Source organism: Schistocerca piceifrons, chromosome 1, assembly GCF_021461385.2.
Source record: "Schistocerca piceifrons isolate TAMUIC-IGC-003096 chromosome 1, iqSchPice1.1, whole genome shotgun sequence".
In the NCBI taxonomy this organism is placed as follows: Eukaryota; Metazoa; Arthropoda; class Insecta; order Orthoptera; family Acrididae; genus Schistocerca; species Schistocerca piceifrons.
The window spans coordinates 748,897,913-748,915,090 of record NC_060138.1 but is presented as its reverse complement, the minus strand read 5'-3'; the positions used below and the strand labels follow the sequence as shown (position 1 = coordinate 748,915,090).

The 17,178-nt window shown below is 38.5% G+C and overlaps 1 protein-coding gene across 9 annotated transcripts in view; it reads right to left on the bottom strand.

The window, feature by feature from the left end:
* LOC124711896 (longitudinals lacking protein, isoforms H/M/V-like) overlaps window positions 1–17,178 on the bottom strand; it is a 474,926-nt gene that overhangs the window by 264,048 nt on the left and 193,700 nt on the right. The window contains exon 8 of one of the 9 annotated variants that reach the window (XM_047242246.1): window positions 1,704–3,888. The exons of the other annotated variants lie outside the window; for them this stretch is intronic. Within the exon in view, the coding sequence (XP_047098202.1) occupies window positions 3,869–3,888 (20 nt within the window). The 3' untranslated portion in view covers window positions 1,704–3,868. Of the gene's footprint in view, window positions 1–1,703; window positions 3,889–17,178 lie in introns of those variants that run through there. 9 annotated transcript variants of the gene reach the window in all.

Sequence of the window (17,178 nt, the reverse complement as noted above, 5' to 3'; positions counted from 1 at the left end):
CCCACCAGCATACAGCTACAACAGATACTCGTTACTGTCTCAAAAGTTCGATTTCATTTTGATACAATGGACATTTAATAGCTCAAGTATAATCCCCCCCCCCCCCCCCCCCCCGCGCCCCTTTCCCATGTGGGGATGCAGTGTAGTGACCTCAGCTCACATCACTCCACACCTATCCACTGGTTATGTCACAAATGACCCATGTAGGAAAAACCATGCTCTCCAGTAGATAATACGTCGCTACTTATATGGCACGAGGATTGAGGCACGTACGGTTGTCAAATGGGTTTACAGAAAAATAACTGGCAAGATGAAAATAGTATACCATACAATAATAGTTAATTATTTTGTTGTTGTGCATACAAACGGAGAGTGTAATCTTTATGTAAAGTGTATTGTTTATAAAGTACTTACATATTTATAAATTTCCTCAAGCATATAGTAACTTCGGTCCCAGTAGTTCTGCCTCACTTTTTACTAATCAGTGATTTACATCTATCCTGTATTGATTGACTCTTTTCAATCTTCTCTAAAACATTTCCTTTCTCTAATTGTCTTCTGTTCGTAGAGAAAAATCAACTCTTTCAAATAGTCTCTTTAGGTACTTTGGTTAAATCTATCACAACATTTATGTTGAATGGTGTTTCATGTTTTTGTTTCTTTAATATAATATTTTTACATAAACCCACAAAGTTCCATTTCATTCACAGGCAGAGAGAGGTCATTTAACCACAATGAAACTGGACACAGCAGTGACCATTTCTGCAAAACTATTACGCAATTATTTGAATTTAATGTTTGCAAAGTGTCATATAAAGGGTTCTCGCCTCCGATGAGATAACCCAAAACAACAATGGCACTTTCACTATCAAATTCTGTCACATTTGAAAAATTCTAGAATGATAAATCTTTTCAATTGATACACAAAAGAAAAGGAATTCATTTTCACCTGAGATAAATGAATCTTATTCTATTAAGTGTGCTGATGCTGTACAGGTTTGAAAACATGACTACGACAAGCCACACATTCCAATGCAACTAGCAACTAAATTTGTTTTAGGAGAGCACAATTAAATTTTGAGACATGCTGTCAAGTGCATGCAATTCGAATGCATATTTACTATACACACAATTAAAAGAAAGCTCCTTCAGATTGCTGGAAAGCGTTTTGGTTTTGCAGCCAGCTACTAATTTCTGGTTGGTACTGTATTTTGATGATGAGGAGAATAAACCTATGTACTGTGTTGTTAAACCCCACAGAAAACAATGTATTGTGCTACAAATTGTAGAAATCACACACATCAACACTCACTTTGCAAAATTAAAGATGTCTTTTATTAAAAGCTTTCTAGGAAAATATAATCTTAGTGCTGTATGTGAGTGTTTTCAGCCATATCTTTCTCTGAGTGATGGAACCTAAAATACCCAGTTAACTTCACACAATAATTACCAGATTTTTTTTTTTTTTTAAATCAAGACACTCCATGCCATTATGTAATTACATTTCTTTTACCAGATTACTTTAAAAATACATAAACAAGAACCATACAATACAAATGTTTTCAAATGTGCAGTTAAAGTTTGTAAGAGTTAAGATTATTATAAAATCTTGACAAATAAAAGAACAGAACAATTCTAAAAAAAGAGATATATTAATTTATTATGAAAAAACTGCACAAAATGGAGAGACACATTTTACAAAATTATCATTAATACAGTGCCAGCATATTTCATCCATAAAAACAGTTACATTTAATAGCATTCATCACTCTTTACAGAAATATTTATTTAGTATATAATCTGCTTAGAAATAATAAAATACTTCAACACACAAAAATTGCTAAATTTTTGTGTCAAACCATTTCTCAGTTTTATCTTAAGAGTTTAAATTTCTTTGCAAGAAACAAACATACATTTCAAGCCTCCAACTATTCCACTGTCTTTTATTTAAGTAGACATCACTAAAAAATTTCTCTTTATTTATACTTTTAGTGGAATAAATCCATATTTTGACCAACATCTTATTGCTGATAACCTTCACATTTTGTACATACTTATCATATTGTTCCTCACATGCAACTGGGGGGACAGAAATCAAATAAAAATCTTGTCCAAATGCTTCTTGCAATAACTTCAGTAAGATATTTCCTGTTGTTGGCTAATAGCTGTCTATCACAGTAGAATATAGCTAAGCAACCTGTGCATAGTTCAAATGTAAACGCTTAAAATATTGCTCCACCACAACCAGCACTTTTCAGAAAAAGAAGCAGCAATTTTTTTGCCAACTTCCAGACACCAACTTTACTCATTAATTGATAGTTTGCTCTGTATAATCAAGTTTCAACAGCTAGATATCCCACATCAGAAACTGAGCACCTCAATCAAGATACATTACATGAACATAGACATATTTCTTGTATGTTTTGAGCACTTCAGAAAGAATACCAATCCAAACCCCCTATTGATATTAGATGACAACATCTCCCTGCAAGCAATCACCTGACTGAAATGTAATTACATTTAAACACTCAGCTTGAGACATTATAACAGTAATAAATGGTAACAAAACTTAGAATTGTGTGAGCACTGGACAATGTCACACACTGATCAGGCATTACATTCTTGTCTGAGCTGCTGAGAGCTGGCGATCATGTGTATGTGATTTGTGCTTGCTTGTGTGAATGAAGGATGTCTTTCTCTTTCTTTTCCTGATGAAGGCTGTGGCTGAAAGCTAATGTGTAAGTGTTTCAATTCCACCTGTCTGCAACTTGTGGTATTTAATGTTAAGCTGAGGTCTAATAATGCCTGAAAAAAACAATCTGAGCTTCTGTTTCATAATTAACCATCACTGTTATAGGTCCTTACCTGCCTTTTTGACTTCCAACGGCCATTTTAGACTTGCTTCTGCTGGACTTTGAAATAATATTTGACAACCTACAATTTATGTTCCACCAGGTGATATCAAATCAGATCCAAAGTGTATCAGACAGAACTGAAAATACTGGCAGGGGTGTCAAATCTATGTGCTTCACATCCACACAAAATACAGAGACTATACGAAGAGGCAGCAGAAAACAGCAATCGAGAAGAAGAAGAAGAATATATGAAGGAAGGTCAGACAAGCCTTTTCCAATCAAATGTGTGGCTTCAAAAAAGGACTGTGGAACACATCTCTAGTGAATCAGATTACAGAGTGTTATTTGATGACAGAAATGACCATTCAGCAAACATATCTGAAAGCAGAATCGACAGTGACAGGACACACGCTGCTGTCTTTGCTCTGGTTTAAGTCTATGGATATACTACAACCACCTACTGCCTTTACATTAGCAAATGGCAGTCACCACAGCGATGGATATGGGTGTATACTTTACTGGAGGACTCCACAGCAATATGATTCTCACCAACAGATGAAGAATCTTTCTTCAATGTATCAAACATTGCAAAGGGAGTTATCAAAACCAGTTCAAAGCAGTTTGGGACTTTTCAATACTAATTACTTCTTATAGTCAGAGTGAACTTGCCCAATGTTTTCACTAATGTGAAATGTGCTATTGTTTGTGATCATATTTTTTTTATACAATATCCTGTCACATGAATTTACTGTGTTTTCAGGCAATGTCCGAAGAGTGAGGAAAATGTCTGCGCTGTAGATACTTGATCATCTTATGGGGCCATCATCCTTGCTGATCAATGTTTTATCTTTGTCCACAGAGTATCCCACTTCTCAGCACAAGTCCGCAGCTTGTGGTCTAGTGGGTAGCATAGCTGCCTCTGAATCATGAGGTCCCGGGTTCGATTCCTGGCCAGGTTGGGCATTTTCTCCGTCCAGGGACTGGGTGTTTGTGTTGTCACCATCATCTCACCATCATTCGAGACAAGGCGAAACTGGAAATGGAAAGATTGGGAGCTTGTACGGGTGCTGATGACCACGATGTTGAGCACCCCACAACCGACATCATCATCATCATCATCTCAGCACAACCTTTCTTTATGACATGCATAAAAGTAAAGGTAAAGAATCTTTGACCTGAAGGTTGGTTTGGACACCACAGTGCTTTACTAGGCATTGTCTTGTACAACGTAGTATATCCTTGCCTTTCTCTGGCCTATGGACTGACTTATCAAGACAATACAAAAGGACCTATAGTTTAAAATAGCTTTTGAGATAAAAACAACTTGAAGTTTTCCACATTAACAAATCAGTGACACAACTGAAATGAGGACAAGTGACAGAAAAATATCCGGGACTAACTGGGGATCTAATCCCATAAACTTTAATTTGCAGTCTGGCATTCAGTCACTGAGCCATGAAAGATATATAGACTACTTATTTACAGCCCTTTTTGTATGGATACGTAGCACCTTATGTTACAAAAATATCAATTGAGTAAAATGTGGATCTTTGCCCAACCCACCAATCACCCCGTACACCTTATATGTAACCTTTGAAAATGTCTTTGAATGTGTAGCTAATAAACATTACTAGTACAGAAACCAATGCATCTACAAAGTGTAGGCAATCACCTCTTATTACAATGAGCCGTTCCCTAAATCCTCACATGACACAATCATTTTAAGTACATGCTTCATGTACGAAAACTATTTTATGAGTAAGGTATGTCGATTTCTGTAATTTCAGAAACACAAAGAAATTCAGCATGTGGCATACCATGGACAGTGATTGCTGAAAAAGGTAACTGTGAAAGAAGGAAGAGCAACAGCATCCAATCACTTGGTGTAGGTAAGGTAGTATGGTGGTTAAAACACTTGTCTCATATTTTGGAGGACTATAATTTCCCTAGATCACTTTGTGGGAATAGCAAGATGGTTTTTCTTTTTTCTCCAATGAGACTATGGCTGATTTCCTTCTCTATTCTTGTCTAGCCTGAGTATGTAGTCCACATTTTTAAAGATGTTGATTTCAACCATAAATTGTACTTCATTTTCCCTTGATTTTGGTGAGGCAATTATTTAATTTTGATGTAATAAACAAAATGAAATTAATTTGGAGAAATAAAAATAATTCAATGTAGTTTAGCATTGGTCTTTAGCATTTTTCTGCTTTGAGGAATATTCCGTCAGTTACAACAGAAGAGCTATTTTGCAACACATGAGAAGCTAGACTTTAACTAATTTAATACAATAACAGAAAATAACTTACGGGAGACCAAAAAAGCACAAAAAAGTCAACTTCTCACCCTATAGAAGACATAGCAGTGGATAGCTAAAGACAAAAAGGTGTTGATTAATGTAACTCAACTATGAAACTAGCTTGCTTCAATAGTGCATATGCGAGTGCGCACGCACACGCGCGCGCGCGCACACACACACACACACACACACACACACACACACACACACACACACACACACACGTCTCTCACTGGTAAACTCTGCTGTTTCAGTTTTGATTACACACAGCAGTACTTGGCAGGGGCAATGAGTGGGAGGGTATGCGTGCTTACCGTTAACTTTGCCCACTGCAGTAGATGTCCCTTTTTGAGCACCCTACTTTAATCTTCACCTTCTGCAGAGAGTAACTGTCTTTCCTCAGACAATTTTTCCTCATTGACACAGAAACTTTCTGAATGGTAAGTCTGCCACATTGCCTGTTTCTACCTGAAATGATTTATCCTTTTATTTTGAATTCTCGACTACAGTACGGTTTCAGATGTGTCACCATTTTCAAGTGAGTGTAGTTTAACCCACCATTTGGACATATTTGGATCAGAGACCAATTGGTCGTCTTGTCAGACATTCCTGAATGAAATTTTCACTCTGCAGCAGTGTGTCCACTGATATGAAACTTCCTGGCAGATTAAAACTGTGTGCTGGCTGAGACTTGAACTCAGAATTGTTGCCTTTTGTGCGTAAGTGCTCTATCAACTAAGCTACCCAAGCATGACACATAGCCCATCTTCACAGCTTTACTTCCATCAGTAGCTTATCTCCTATCATCCAAAATTCACAGAAGCTTTCCTGCAATGCTTAAAGGCCTACCATTCATGGAAGAAAGGATATTGCAGAGACATGGGTTAGCCACAATCTGGGGGCTGTTTGCAGAATGAAATTTTCACTCTGGAGGGAAAATGAACTGATATAGACTACCTGGCAGATTAAAAATGTGTGCCAGACAAGAACTAGAACCTGGGACCTTTGCCAAAAGATCCAGAGTTTGAGTGTTGGTCTGGCACACAGTTATGGGGAAAAAGTCAGTTTTAGAACTATAGTACACTTCGTCAGTGGAATATATGTCAATATGCTGACCATATACAGGATGGTCTTAAGTTATACTGTTTCAATATACAGTAATTTATTACCTAATTGTGTTCAATGTGCTGCTGCCCCCTCCCCCCCTCCTCTCTCTCTCTCTCTCTCTCTCTCTCCATAAAGTTTTCAATAGAGTAGAATGAGCTGTCAGTAAATTTTCACTTAGTGTTTGAAGTTAATTGCATTATTTATTAAATATCACTGGGAAGCTGATCAAAGATTTTTATTAATGAATACCTCATGGCTTTCTATATGGATAATGTAAGACATTTCTCCATAAATTATCATATTTATGAGTGTTATTCCTGTAGTTCTGAACTGTGATGGCTGGAAGGCAAGTAGTTCCTAAACAGTAGTCACATAACATTCTACCTACAAGTGCACAAGCTTTTCAATTGTAAGCTGAACATTGTTTCATGGGTTATACTATTGCTTCTACATACTATGAGGAACTTGAGTGCGAGACTGAAGAGACTCGTAGTTTTAAGATAAATCATTACAAAATTGTGAGTGTGTATTGTGTGTGTGTGTGTGTGTGTGTGTGTGTGTGTGTGTGTGTGTGTGTGTGTGTCTATTTTCGACAAAGGCCTTGTTGGACAAAAGCTCAGTCTTTTTGTTGTGCCTATCTGCGACTCAGCATCTCCCCGCTATATGGTGCGTAGCAACTACCCTTTTAAAAATTTGTGAGACATGACACATCTATAATAAGGGAGTAACTGCTGACATACATCATTACAGACTAATTTCATTGACTCAGACACTTGTCAAGCTATTGAAAAAGTAATTTTAGACCAAATGTAATCTTTATACTGTAAATACAACTTATTAAACATATGCAATTTGGATTCCAAAAAGGGGAATCCGTAATAACACCAGCAGCATTTCTTTTTTTTCCACAAATTGCTACACAGATTGGATAAAGGAAACACATTCATTGGGATTTCCCTACGTTTGCCTATGGCCTTTGATTCTGTGGATCATACAGTACTTTTATCCGAGTCATAAACTTATAAGAGGAGCAGAGCAGATTATTACCCACCTTGATTGCATTATGTTAGGTTTTTTTTTAAGACCAGTTTCAGTTCTACACGAACCGTCGTTTAATAGACAAAAATAAAAAGTAATCAGCTCTGTTCTATGAAAGTACAGAATGTTATCATACCATGTCATAAACAAACATCAAGTGCACCAGAACATACCTGATTGTATTGGCCAAAAATTGTTGTCTGGGACATGTAATTTATTGTAGTATTCACCCCAAATTCATTAGAAACTCTGTTATTGAGTAGCAAGTTGATACGTGAAAAAGTGTGTCTGAAAACCATACACAGCAGGGAAAAATATTCGATATCACAACCAATGTTGCAGAGTGTAATTGTGACACAAGCCTAACAGGTATTATGGAAATTACGAACGTGCTCAAACTTGAGATCAGACCAGTCCATTACAACTTTTGCACAAAATCGGACGAAAAGTGTATTGAGAGAGCAGAGCAGCAGATGAAAGAAGATGCCGAAGAGGCCTGCAGGACCACCATGGTCATGAAGAATATGGAGGAGGACTTCCTTTTGGATCTGGAAGCATTGCTGTATGGTCTAGTGATTGCTGATTGGAGGTATGTTTAGTTTCACTACCCAAAAAGTAACCAAAAACTTTAAACTTTTTTTCTCAAAACTGTATTTTTCAAACTGGTAGAATGTGTAACCTAACAGTACATACAATTTTGATTGTAATTAATATTTTTTTCAATTGTCCTAAGTATGATAAAAATATATTGAAAATGTGTTACACAAAGTAATATTGTTGCAGGTCCAATAGGAAGGCTTCAAGAATTGCCCCATACGAACAAGGCTCTGATTGCAAGGGGTCCTTCCACTTGTTGCAACAGTGGCAGGGAGTATCTGATGTGGACACAAAAATAATTTCTCAAAGACAAAAGTGTAAGGAATAAAACTATCATCAGATTTAGCATTACTTTTTATTTTACTTAGGAGAAAGGAATCATGAAAAATTATCGATTTTTCAAGCAACCAAACAGGGCTATCCCCCTTAATACAGCCCACAGCTGGCATCTGGTATGTTTGTCGCATTTGAATAAAACATTTAGAACCGCACTGAATTAATATCATTTTTTGTATGGTAACAATACTGTTCTTGAAAGTACTAATATAAAATCTGTGGTTAATCAAGGTTAAAGGCCATTATAAACATATCATTAAATTTTAATAAGTTAAAGAATGGCAGCATCTGTGTCCATGGTATTGCTACAGGCCTGTCTTCATCATGACAGCAGTCAATGCATTTCATCCTATAACACCTGAATCCTGGAACTTATTCCTACTATTACGGATTTTATAGGAGAGCCTGAATTTGTAAGGAAACCTATTTTAATATGTGCTTTATGAAAACATCTATCAACTTTGTCAAATATATTGCCACTGTATATTAAAACTAAATATTTTCCGTTGTTATCTTTCTTAGCAGCAATGTGACTCCTACTTACTTGTTCCAGTTCCTTTTTCTTCTGCCTCCTGGTAATTTTAGTAAACTGTACGCCACTGAACTGAAATATAGCCACTTGTAGAGTGGAGGGTGACATGACTGCTTATTAATGACAAAATTTTTACATGTAAGTATTCTGAATATGCTAAATTCAAGTTCACTGTCTTTCTTTATTAGTGTTAAATCTAACTAATTTATGCAGTTATCTTCTTCCATGCCAGAGTAAATTTAATCTTTGGGTGCTTAGAACTCATTTTATATGCGACTTCCTCAATGTCATTTTTGCCTCCTTTCCACAATAAAATTAAATCATCTACACAATATGTAATTTTCAATGTAACATCAGAATTTTCATCAAAGATTTTATTTTCCAACTAATTTATAAAAATATTGGCCAAAGTTTTAACTACTCTGTTAGCCATTGCCAACCCATTCTCCTACTGGTAAATTTTGTCATTTAATGAAAAGTAATTGAACAACAATATCAGTTGCAACATTTCTACTAGTGCAATCACTTCTTCTACTGCTGCTTGTTTGCTTGTTGTCTCTTCCATGGGAATATTCGTATATAAGTTAGTGATGTCCAATGACGGTAGTGATGAACCCTCTGGTGTTATTATGTCCTTAATTTCTGCTTGGATCTTATATTCTGTTGTCAGTAAAAAAAACTTCTTGATTTTCTTGATGTAATTCATATCATACACTATGACCACCATGGAGCCCTTAGCCTTAGTTGTGAGAGCCGTTTGAGATTCTAATTTCTTATTCAAACCATTACGTTTCTGCAATTCCTTTCTGTTCTCAAGAGAAGTGTGCAATTCACCTATGACTGACTTCCTTATTTTAAGCGATGTGTTGGTTTGTTCTTATTTATTCATTTTTGCAAAATTACAAACCACCTTCATTTCCATGACAGTCCTTTCCACTGCGTTTGAGTCAACTGGGATTCAGGTTATATTGCAGACCTTTGTTTAAAAATTTCTGCTCATTCCTCATCTATTCTGTCTCAGTTAAATTCATAGTTCTAGTAATACCTGTGTCTGAACAATTTTGGTAAATTATATTTTCATGTTTTCTTTCATTACTTTTGCCAGATATTTATGGGATCAAATGCAGTGACTGTAGTAAAAGTACAAAGGGTAAACAGGGAGGAACTTTGAATCCACATTCAGGGAGCACACTTACTCTCAGAACAAAACAGTGTTTGGGGTGTATATGGCAACCTTAAAGCATTCAGTCACAAACATTGAGCAAAATTTGGACATCTTAGAGAGAGCTAAAAAGGTCTGATTCCTTAATTTCCTGGAGGAGCTTGGAATACAATTTATAACGCAATTTAACCTTGACAAACCACAGATTTTAATTAGGTATCTCCAAGAACAGTATTTTCACCATACAAACAATAACTGTTTAAAAAATTCTACTCATCCCTTGTCAATTCTATTTCAATTAAATTCATAACTCTAGTACTACCTGTGTTTGAACAAGAAAGTTTGTTTTGATCGGGGACTTCATGACAACTGAAATATTGTCACAGAGACTGGCTTGCAGTGAATAAGTGATGGAAAAATTTTAATATGATGGTGCTACTGCTCTATTTCATTTATCATTTGCCCAGTGTCAAGATATACCAAGTTCAAAGAGACTTTTCAATGAAGAATTGCAGCCACAAATTCCAAAGAAGCACAAGTCCACATTTTGACACTCTGTAAGTTGTGGTTATCACTGGAATCATGTCATTATGAGCTTACACAGGAGCAAAAAATATTTATTTCACTAACATGTATTTTTAGCAATGCTGATCAAAACATCACAAGAGCATGAACAACTGACAAACTGCCTATTGGCTTCTGTCTCGGGTTCTTCGGCCGACGTTCATCTAACGATTTTTCTGACGTTTCACCAGCACGAGTGGCTGGCATTGTCAAAGCTTCACCCTCCATTGCCGGTGGTGAACTGGAGCCGAGCTCGCGGCCGCAGACTATATGTACCTGGCGCGCCAACGTCCGAGGGCTTCTCCGCGGTCATTTCCGGTGCGGTTCTCCTCTTACTACCTGCGACGGTCGTTCGCTTCAGTACGGAAAGCCAGGATCCGTTTACCTTAAGGCTTTCCTCTTTCTTGTTGAAACTGTTCGCGTGTTTTTGTACTTCTACAGCTTCTCTGAACAAGCGTGTGTGATAGTGCTTCTCTACAGCCAGAACTTCCGTGTTGGCGAATTTTATTACGTGGTCGGTCTCATTCAGTGCGTGCTCTGCCACGGCCAATTTCTCCACCTGCCCCAACCTGCAATGTCGCTTATGCTCTTTGATCCTGGTGTTAAATGATCGTCCAGTCATTCCGACATAAACTTTTCCGCATGTGCATGGTATACGGTATATTCCCGACATTGCAAGTGGGTCTCTTTTCTCCTTCGCCGATCTAAGACACTCTTTGATCTTTCTTGTCGGTTTGAAAATCGTCTTTACGCCATGTTTGCGCAATATACGGCCGATTCTGTCCGTCACTCTGGGAATGTATGGCAGAAAGGCCGTACCCGACATTTCTTTTTCTGGTTCCTTACTTCGCCGAGTGTTTTATCCGACGACGTACCGAAAACTAAGCGCAGATCCGACACAGCGTATCACTTGGAATACGAATCGATTAATCAAGGCGTCTTCTCTGCCGGCGGACATACAGAGAAACCTGTGCAACACGGAAGCCCTACCACCTCGGCTGTATGGATTACCCAAGATTCATAAGAACAACATTCCACTGAGACCAATCGTTAACGCTCCTGGCTCACCAACATATAAACTGGCAAAACACTTGGCCTCTCTGCTCCAGCCACACGTGGGGAAGACCGACACATACATTAAGGACTCAGGACATTTCATTGAGAAGCTGAAGAAACTGAAACTTGCACCAAACGACATCCTGGTCAGCTTTGATGTTGCTTCGTTATTTACGAAAGTGACACTCAGTGACGCTCTGGAGCACATCGGTTCCATGTTCCCGCAAGACATCAAAAAGCTCTTCCATGCATGTCTCACCACGAGCTATTTCACGTGGAATGGCGATTTCTACGAACAGCTGGAAGGCGTCGCCATGGGTAGTCCTCTCAGTCCAGTGGTGGCCAACTTCTTCATGGAACAATTCGAAGCACAGGCACTGGACTCGGCGACTTGCAAACCTAAGGTGTGGTACAGGTACGTCGATGATACTTTCGTGGTGTGGAGCCATGGTGAAGAACAGCTCGGTGACTTCCTAAGACACTTGAACAGCCTCCATGCCAACATAACATTTACCATGGAAGTAGAAAAGGACAAGAAACTGCCATTTCTAGATGTGCTGGTCACAAGGGAAGGCGAAAACCTGGGACACAGCGTGTATTGAAAACCGACACACATGGACCGATACCTGCACAAACTGTCAAACCACCACCCGAGCCACAAAAGAGGCATGATTAGTACGCTCGTAATGAGAGCAGAACGAATATGTGAGCCACAACACCTCAAAAGAGAAATGCAACACCTGGAAACTCTTCTGAGGAGCAATGGGTACTCCACAAATCACATTAGAAGTGTAACAGAGCCAAACACTCGGCGAAGTAAGGAACCAGAAAAAGAAATGTCGGGTATGGCCTTTCTGCCATACATTCCCAGAGTGACGGACAGAATCGGCCGTATATTGCGCAAACATGGCGTAAAGACAATTTTCAAACCGACAAGGAAGATCAAAGAGTGTCTTAGATCGGCGAAGGAGAAAAGAGACCCACTTGCAATGTCGGGAATATACCGTATACCATGCACATGCGGAAAAGTTTATGTCGGAATGACTGGACGATCATTCAACACCAGGATCAAAGAGCATAAGCGACATTGCAGGTTGGGGCAGGTGGAGAAATCGGCCGTGGCAGAGCACACACTGAATGAGACCGACCACGTAATAAAATTCGCCGACACGGAAGTTCTAGCTGTAGAGAAGCACTATCACACGCCCTTGTTCAGAGAAGCTGTAGAAATACAAAAACACGCGAACAGTTTCAACAAGAAAGAGGAAAGCCTTAAGGTAAACGGATCCTGGCTTCCCATACTGCAGCAAACGACCGTTGCAGGTAGCAAGAGGAGAACCGCACCGGAAATGACCGCGGAGAAGCCCTCGGACGTTGGCGCGCCAGGTACATATAGTCTGCGGCCGCGAGCTCGGCTCCAGTTCACCACCGGCAATGGAGGGTGAAGCTTTGACAATGCCAGCCACTCGTGCTGGTGAAACGTCAGAAAAATCGTTAGATGAACGTCGGCCGAAGAACCCGGGACAAAAGCCAATAGGCAGTTTGTCAACAAGTTGCCCACGAAAGCCTTAACAATTCTGTAGCATGAACAACTGCTGTTTTGATTCTATATATATAAATACATGTTATAAGTGCAGCTGACTTTCAAAGCAGCAAACTTCCGTACTTCCTCTTCCTCTCGCTAGGCAGAGTAGCCTACTGAATAGATATTATGTTGTGGAGAGTTAATACTGACAATAAAGGTGGATTTTGTGTAGCATTTTATGAAACAGAATTGGGAAATTAGTTACACAACTCGTTTCTTTCAAATGGTATACCAGTTCCTATATGGAAATGTTGTCCCCAAAATTCGAAGACACACATTCTGAAAAAGAAGAGAGTACCTGACTGAAAAACAGGAGAGGACTGCAAGTAAATAAAAACTATAGTTTCAAAACCACAGTCGCAATAACATAACATACTTAACACAGGCATTTTAATATTTGTGTTATATGTTTTAGATGCAGAAGACAAGGCATGTCAGATCTGTCACGGGCTGCAAAGTTCACTAATATGAAGTTTAAAAGTGGACGATAAAGGTATTTTGTTGGACTAGCAAGTGTGACCCTACCAAAAAGAAAAAGGGTCTTGGCTTCATGAGCCTACAAAGCCTCATTCAGCTGTTTTTCAACGAGAGAGAGTGATTTCAACATATTTTAGACGTAAAACATAGCCTACTCTAATGTCAGTAATATGATATTGCCTACCAAAAACCATTAGTGATGTTTTCCCCTTCAGCCATTTTAGAAATGTTTCCAAGTAGTAATAAATCTCTCTTTTCTTCAGGTGAAAGTAGAAGATTCTGAGAAGATAAAGTATAACTAAGTCTTTATTTCATTACACAAGATCACTGCATCACACTTATGACAAATAATGTCCCTGGTGTGTGAAGGGTACTATCTCCTGTTACTGAACACAGAGGACATCGTTGAACTTTCTGCAAACCAGAAAATTACACAGACCAAATGAAGACAAATTCCTATCCCTTCTGGGTGGCACATAACAACAAGAGTAACAAGAAAATTAGGTATTTAGTTTGAGACCTGAATCTTAAAGCAGCATGGAAGACATCCCATAGAAATGTGAAACTGAGGTATATCTATGTTTCGATACAAACAAATTCAAGCCTCCAAATAAATTATGAGTATTTTTTCTGCTTCTGTTAACAAACTTTTAACTATACTTTTGGACCTCCAAGAACAGACATCTCTGCACAGTGTGAACAGTTAAAACTTCAAATACAGTGTGAAAATGTTGCTGCAGTGCTGGAGGGTTTAAAGAAAGAGCTTGAATTACATAAACATAAAGCTAAAAGTTTTTACACTGAAATGAAATAATGTGAAATTTTAGTCAGAGAGGAAGGAGAGGGACATATCAAGTCAGAATGTGTAGTATTTGATTTTACGCACAAAATCACTTCCAATTCATGTCTATAACTGAGATTTTATATCCAAGGGAGATTTGATTATATGTTACAGGATTCCAATGAATGTCTGATAATTCAGCTTTCAATTTTCTGTAGACAGAACTTACTGGAAGAAAAACACAAAATGAAACTGTTCCTTTTTTTAGATCATTTCATCATATACTGTATTGTCCAGAGTGCGAAAAACCTTTCTATTTTCACAGAAGCACATGCAGATAAAAACTGAAAAAACACTGAAACTTCCTGGCAGATTAAAGCTGTGTGCCGGACCGAGACTCAAATTCAGAACCTTTGCCTTTTGCACGTTAGTGCTCTACCATCTGAGCTACCCAAGCACAACTCACGACCCATCCTCACAGCTTCAGTTCTGCCAGTACATCTCCTACCTTCTAAACTTCACAGAAGCTCTTCTGCGAACCTTGCAGAACTCTTTCTGAAACAACACTGTTGTCAAATATCATTCTGATTACATAACACACATTTAACAGACAAATGACAAATACTATCTTCCATGTGGCAGATAGTTTGCTCACATACTGTTAAAGAAGCGAAATCAGAGCACAGTGTACATTCTCAACAATGGAGCATTTGGGAGGGTGACAGTTCAAACCCCCATCTGGCCATCCAGATTTAGTTTTTCCATGATTTCTCTACATTACTCCAAGCAAATGCCAGGATGGTTCCTTTGAAAGGGCATGGCCAATTTCCTTTCCCATCGTGGGCACAATCCAAGCTTATGCTCTGCCTGTAATGACCTCGACATTGATGGGATGTTAAACCCAATTCTCCTTTCTTAAACAATGGATTGACATAATGGAGAAGACTGCAAGTAATATACACATGGTTCATGTCAATAAGTCCACAATCCTGGATTACAAAACCTTCTTTGAAAAAGATGATTTCTGTTCTGATTCTACTGCAGCAATGATGTGACAGTTAGCACATCAGCTAGCGGACTAGTGACACAGACATTTCAGTTTAAAAAAAAACATGTTCCTAATTTGGCAGTTTTAAAGATTGTCTCCAACAGTGAAATCAGTTTGAAATCTGTGAAAGCAAGAGACATTTCAAAGACCATACTATCCGTTGGTCATACTTTGTGTGTCTACTTCATTATGTAACCTCAGACAATGACAATGATGCCTCAGAGAGTCAAGCCTGAGATTCAGCCTGAAAACTGTTAGTGTCATATGTCTCTGGATGCCTTTGTGAACACAAGTTTTTTCACGTATCTGTATGCAACTAAACAAAAGTAATGTTAAAAAGAATTCAAATAATTTCCAGAACACCACAAAAACCCCGTTTTTTGCTTTGAAACCATTCATAATTCTGATGTAATATTTTGCAAAACACAAATGTCTTGTAACATCTATCAACACAAAACAAAGTAGCTTTGATATGTGGATCCATGCTGTTTTGGAACCATCATGGCTTCAATTAGCAATGCCATTTACATTCATCATAAATGAGAATGCACATTATTTCGTACAACCAAATGGAGTGATAAATCATGTCAGATTTCTGTTATAAAGTGATTAAAGATTTATAAAAAAATTCCTGAGGTAGCTATGCTTTAGTAGTTGCACTTGTAATTTTAAGCAGAATAAGCCTGAACCTCTGAACCTCTCACCAAGGCTGAACACAAGTCACAGAGTGTAATACCAAGTGTTGAAACAGAAGCTCTGATGTGTACTGTCCAGTTTTTCTTTCATAATATGAAGAGTTATTCTGACTTTACTAAAAGAAACTGTCCTTATATTAAAATGAGAAGTTTTTGCTTTTCTTTTCTCCTGCCTTTACCCTGTCCTCTAACTTTCTATACCATTCTCTGAGTCCTCTACTTCATCTGAAAAGAAGCATTCCCAGGTCACACATTTTTGAGCATTAAAACCTCACTTTACTTAAGTACTAATCAGTTATCATTGGACTAAGGTTCCCAATTTACAAAAATAATACTTTGAGATGATTCTCTGGCATGAACAAAATCCAAGTGATAAAGCAGCAAAAAAGAGTTTGTGTTTCTCTTGTGCAAAATGCTAATACTGTTGTATACAATTTTATGCAGAGGGTACATTGCAACTCCAAATATGGAAGAGATGCTGAGTCACAGTCAGTCACTACAAAAAGACTGCTATTCACATAAGCTTTCGGTCAAAACGCCTTCTCCCAAAGTAAAATACACACACTCCCACACAAACACGACTCTCTCTCTCTCTCTCTCTCTCTCTCTCTCTCTCTCTCTCTCTCTCTCTCTCTCTCACACACACACACACACACACACACACACAGAGCGAGAGAGAGAGAGAGAGAGAGAGAGAGAGAGAGAGAGAGAGAGAGAGAGAGAGAGAGAGAGAGAGAGGGAGGGAGAGATGCTGTGGCTGAACTGCAGACAGCAACTGCAACTGATGAGAGTATGAACATGGTGTGGGTCATGGAGTAAGGTGGATACAGGGGGTGGGATAGCAGGGTAGGGGTGGGGAGCATGCAAGGTCATCCTGGGGACAGGGTTGCTAGGTGTAGTTCAGAAGTTTGGTAAAGGACAGAGGGGAAGGGGGAAGAAGGGTAAAAAGACTGGTGGGTGTGTTGATGGATAATAGAAGGCTGTGTGGTCCTAGAGTGGAAGCAGGGAAGTGGATAGGTAGGTGGAGGACGGGTACTAGTAAAGAT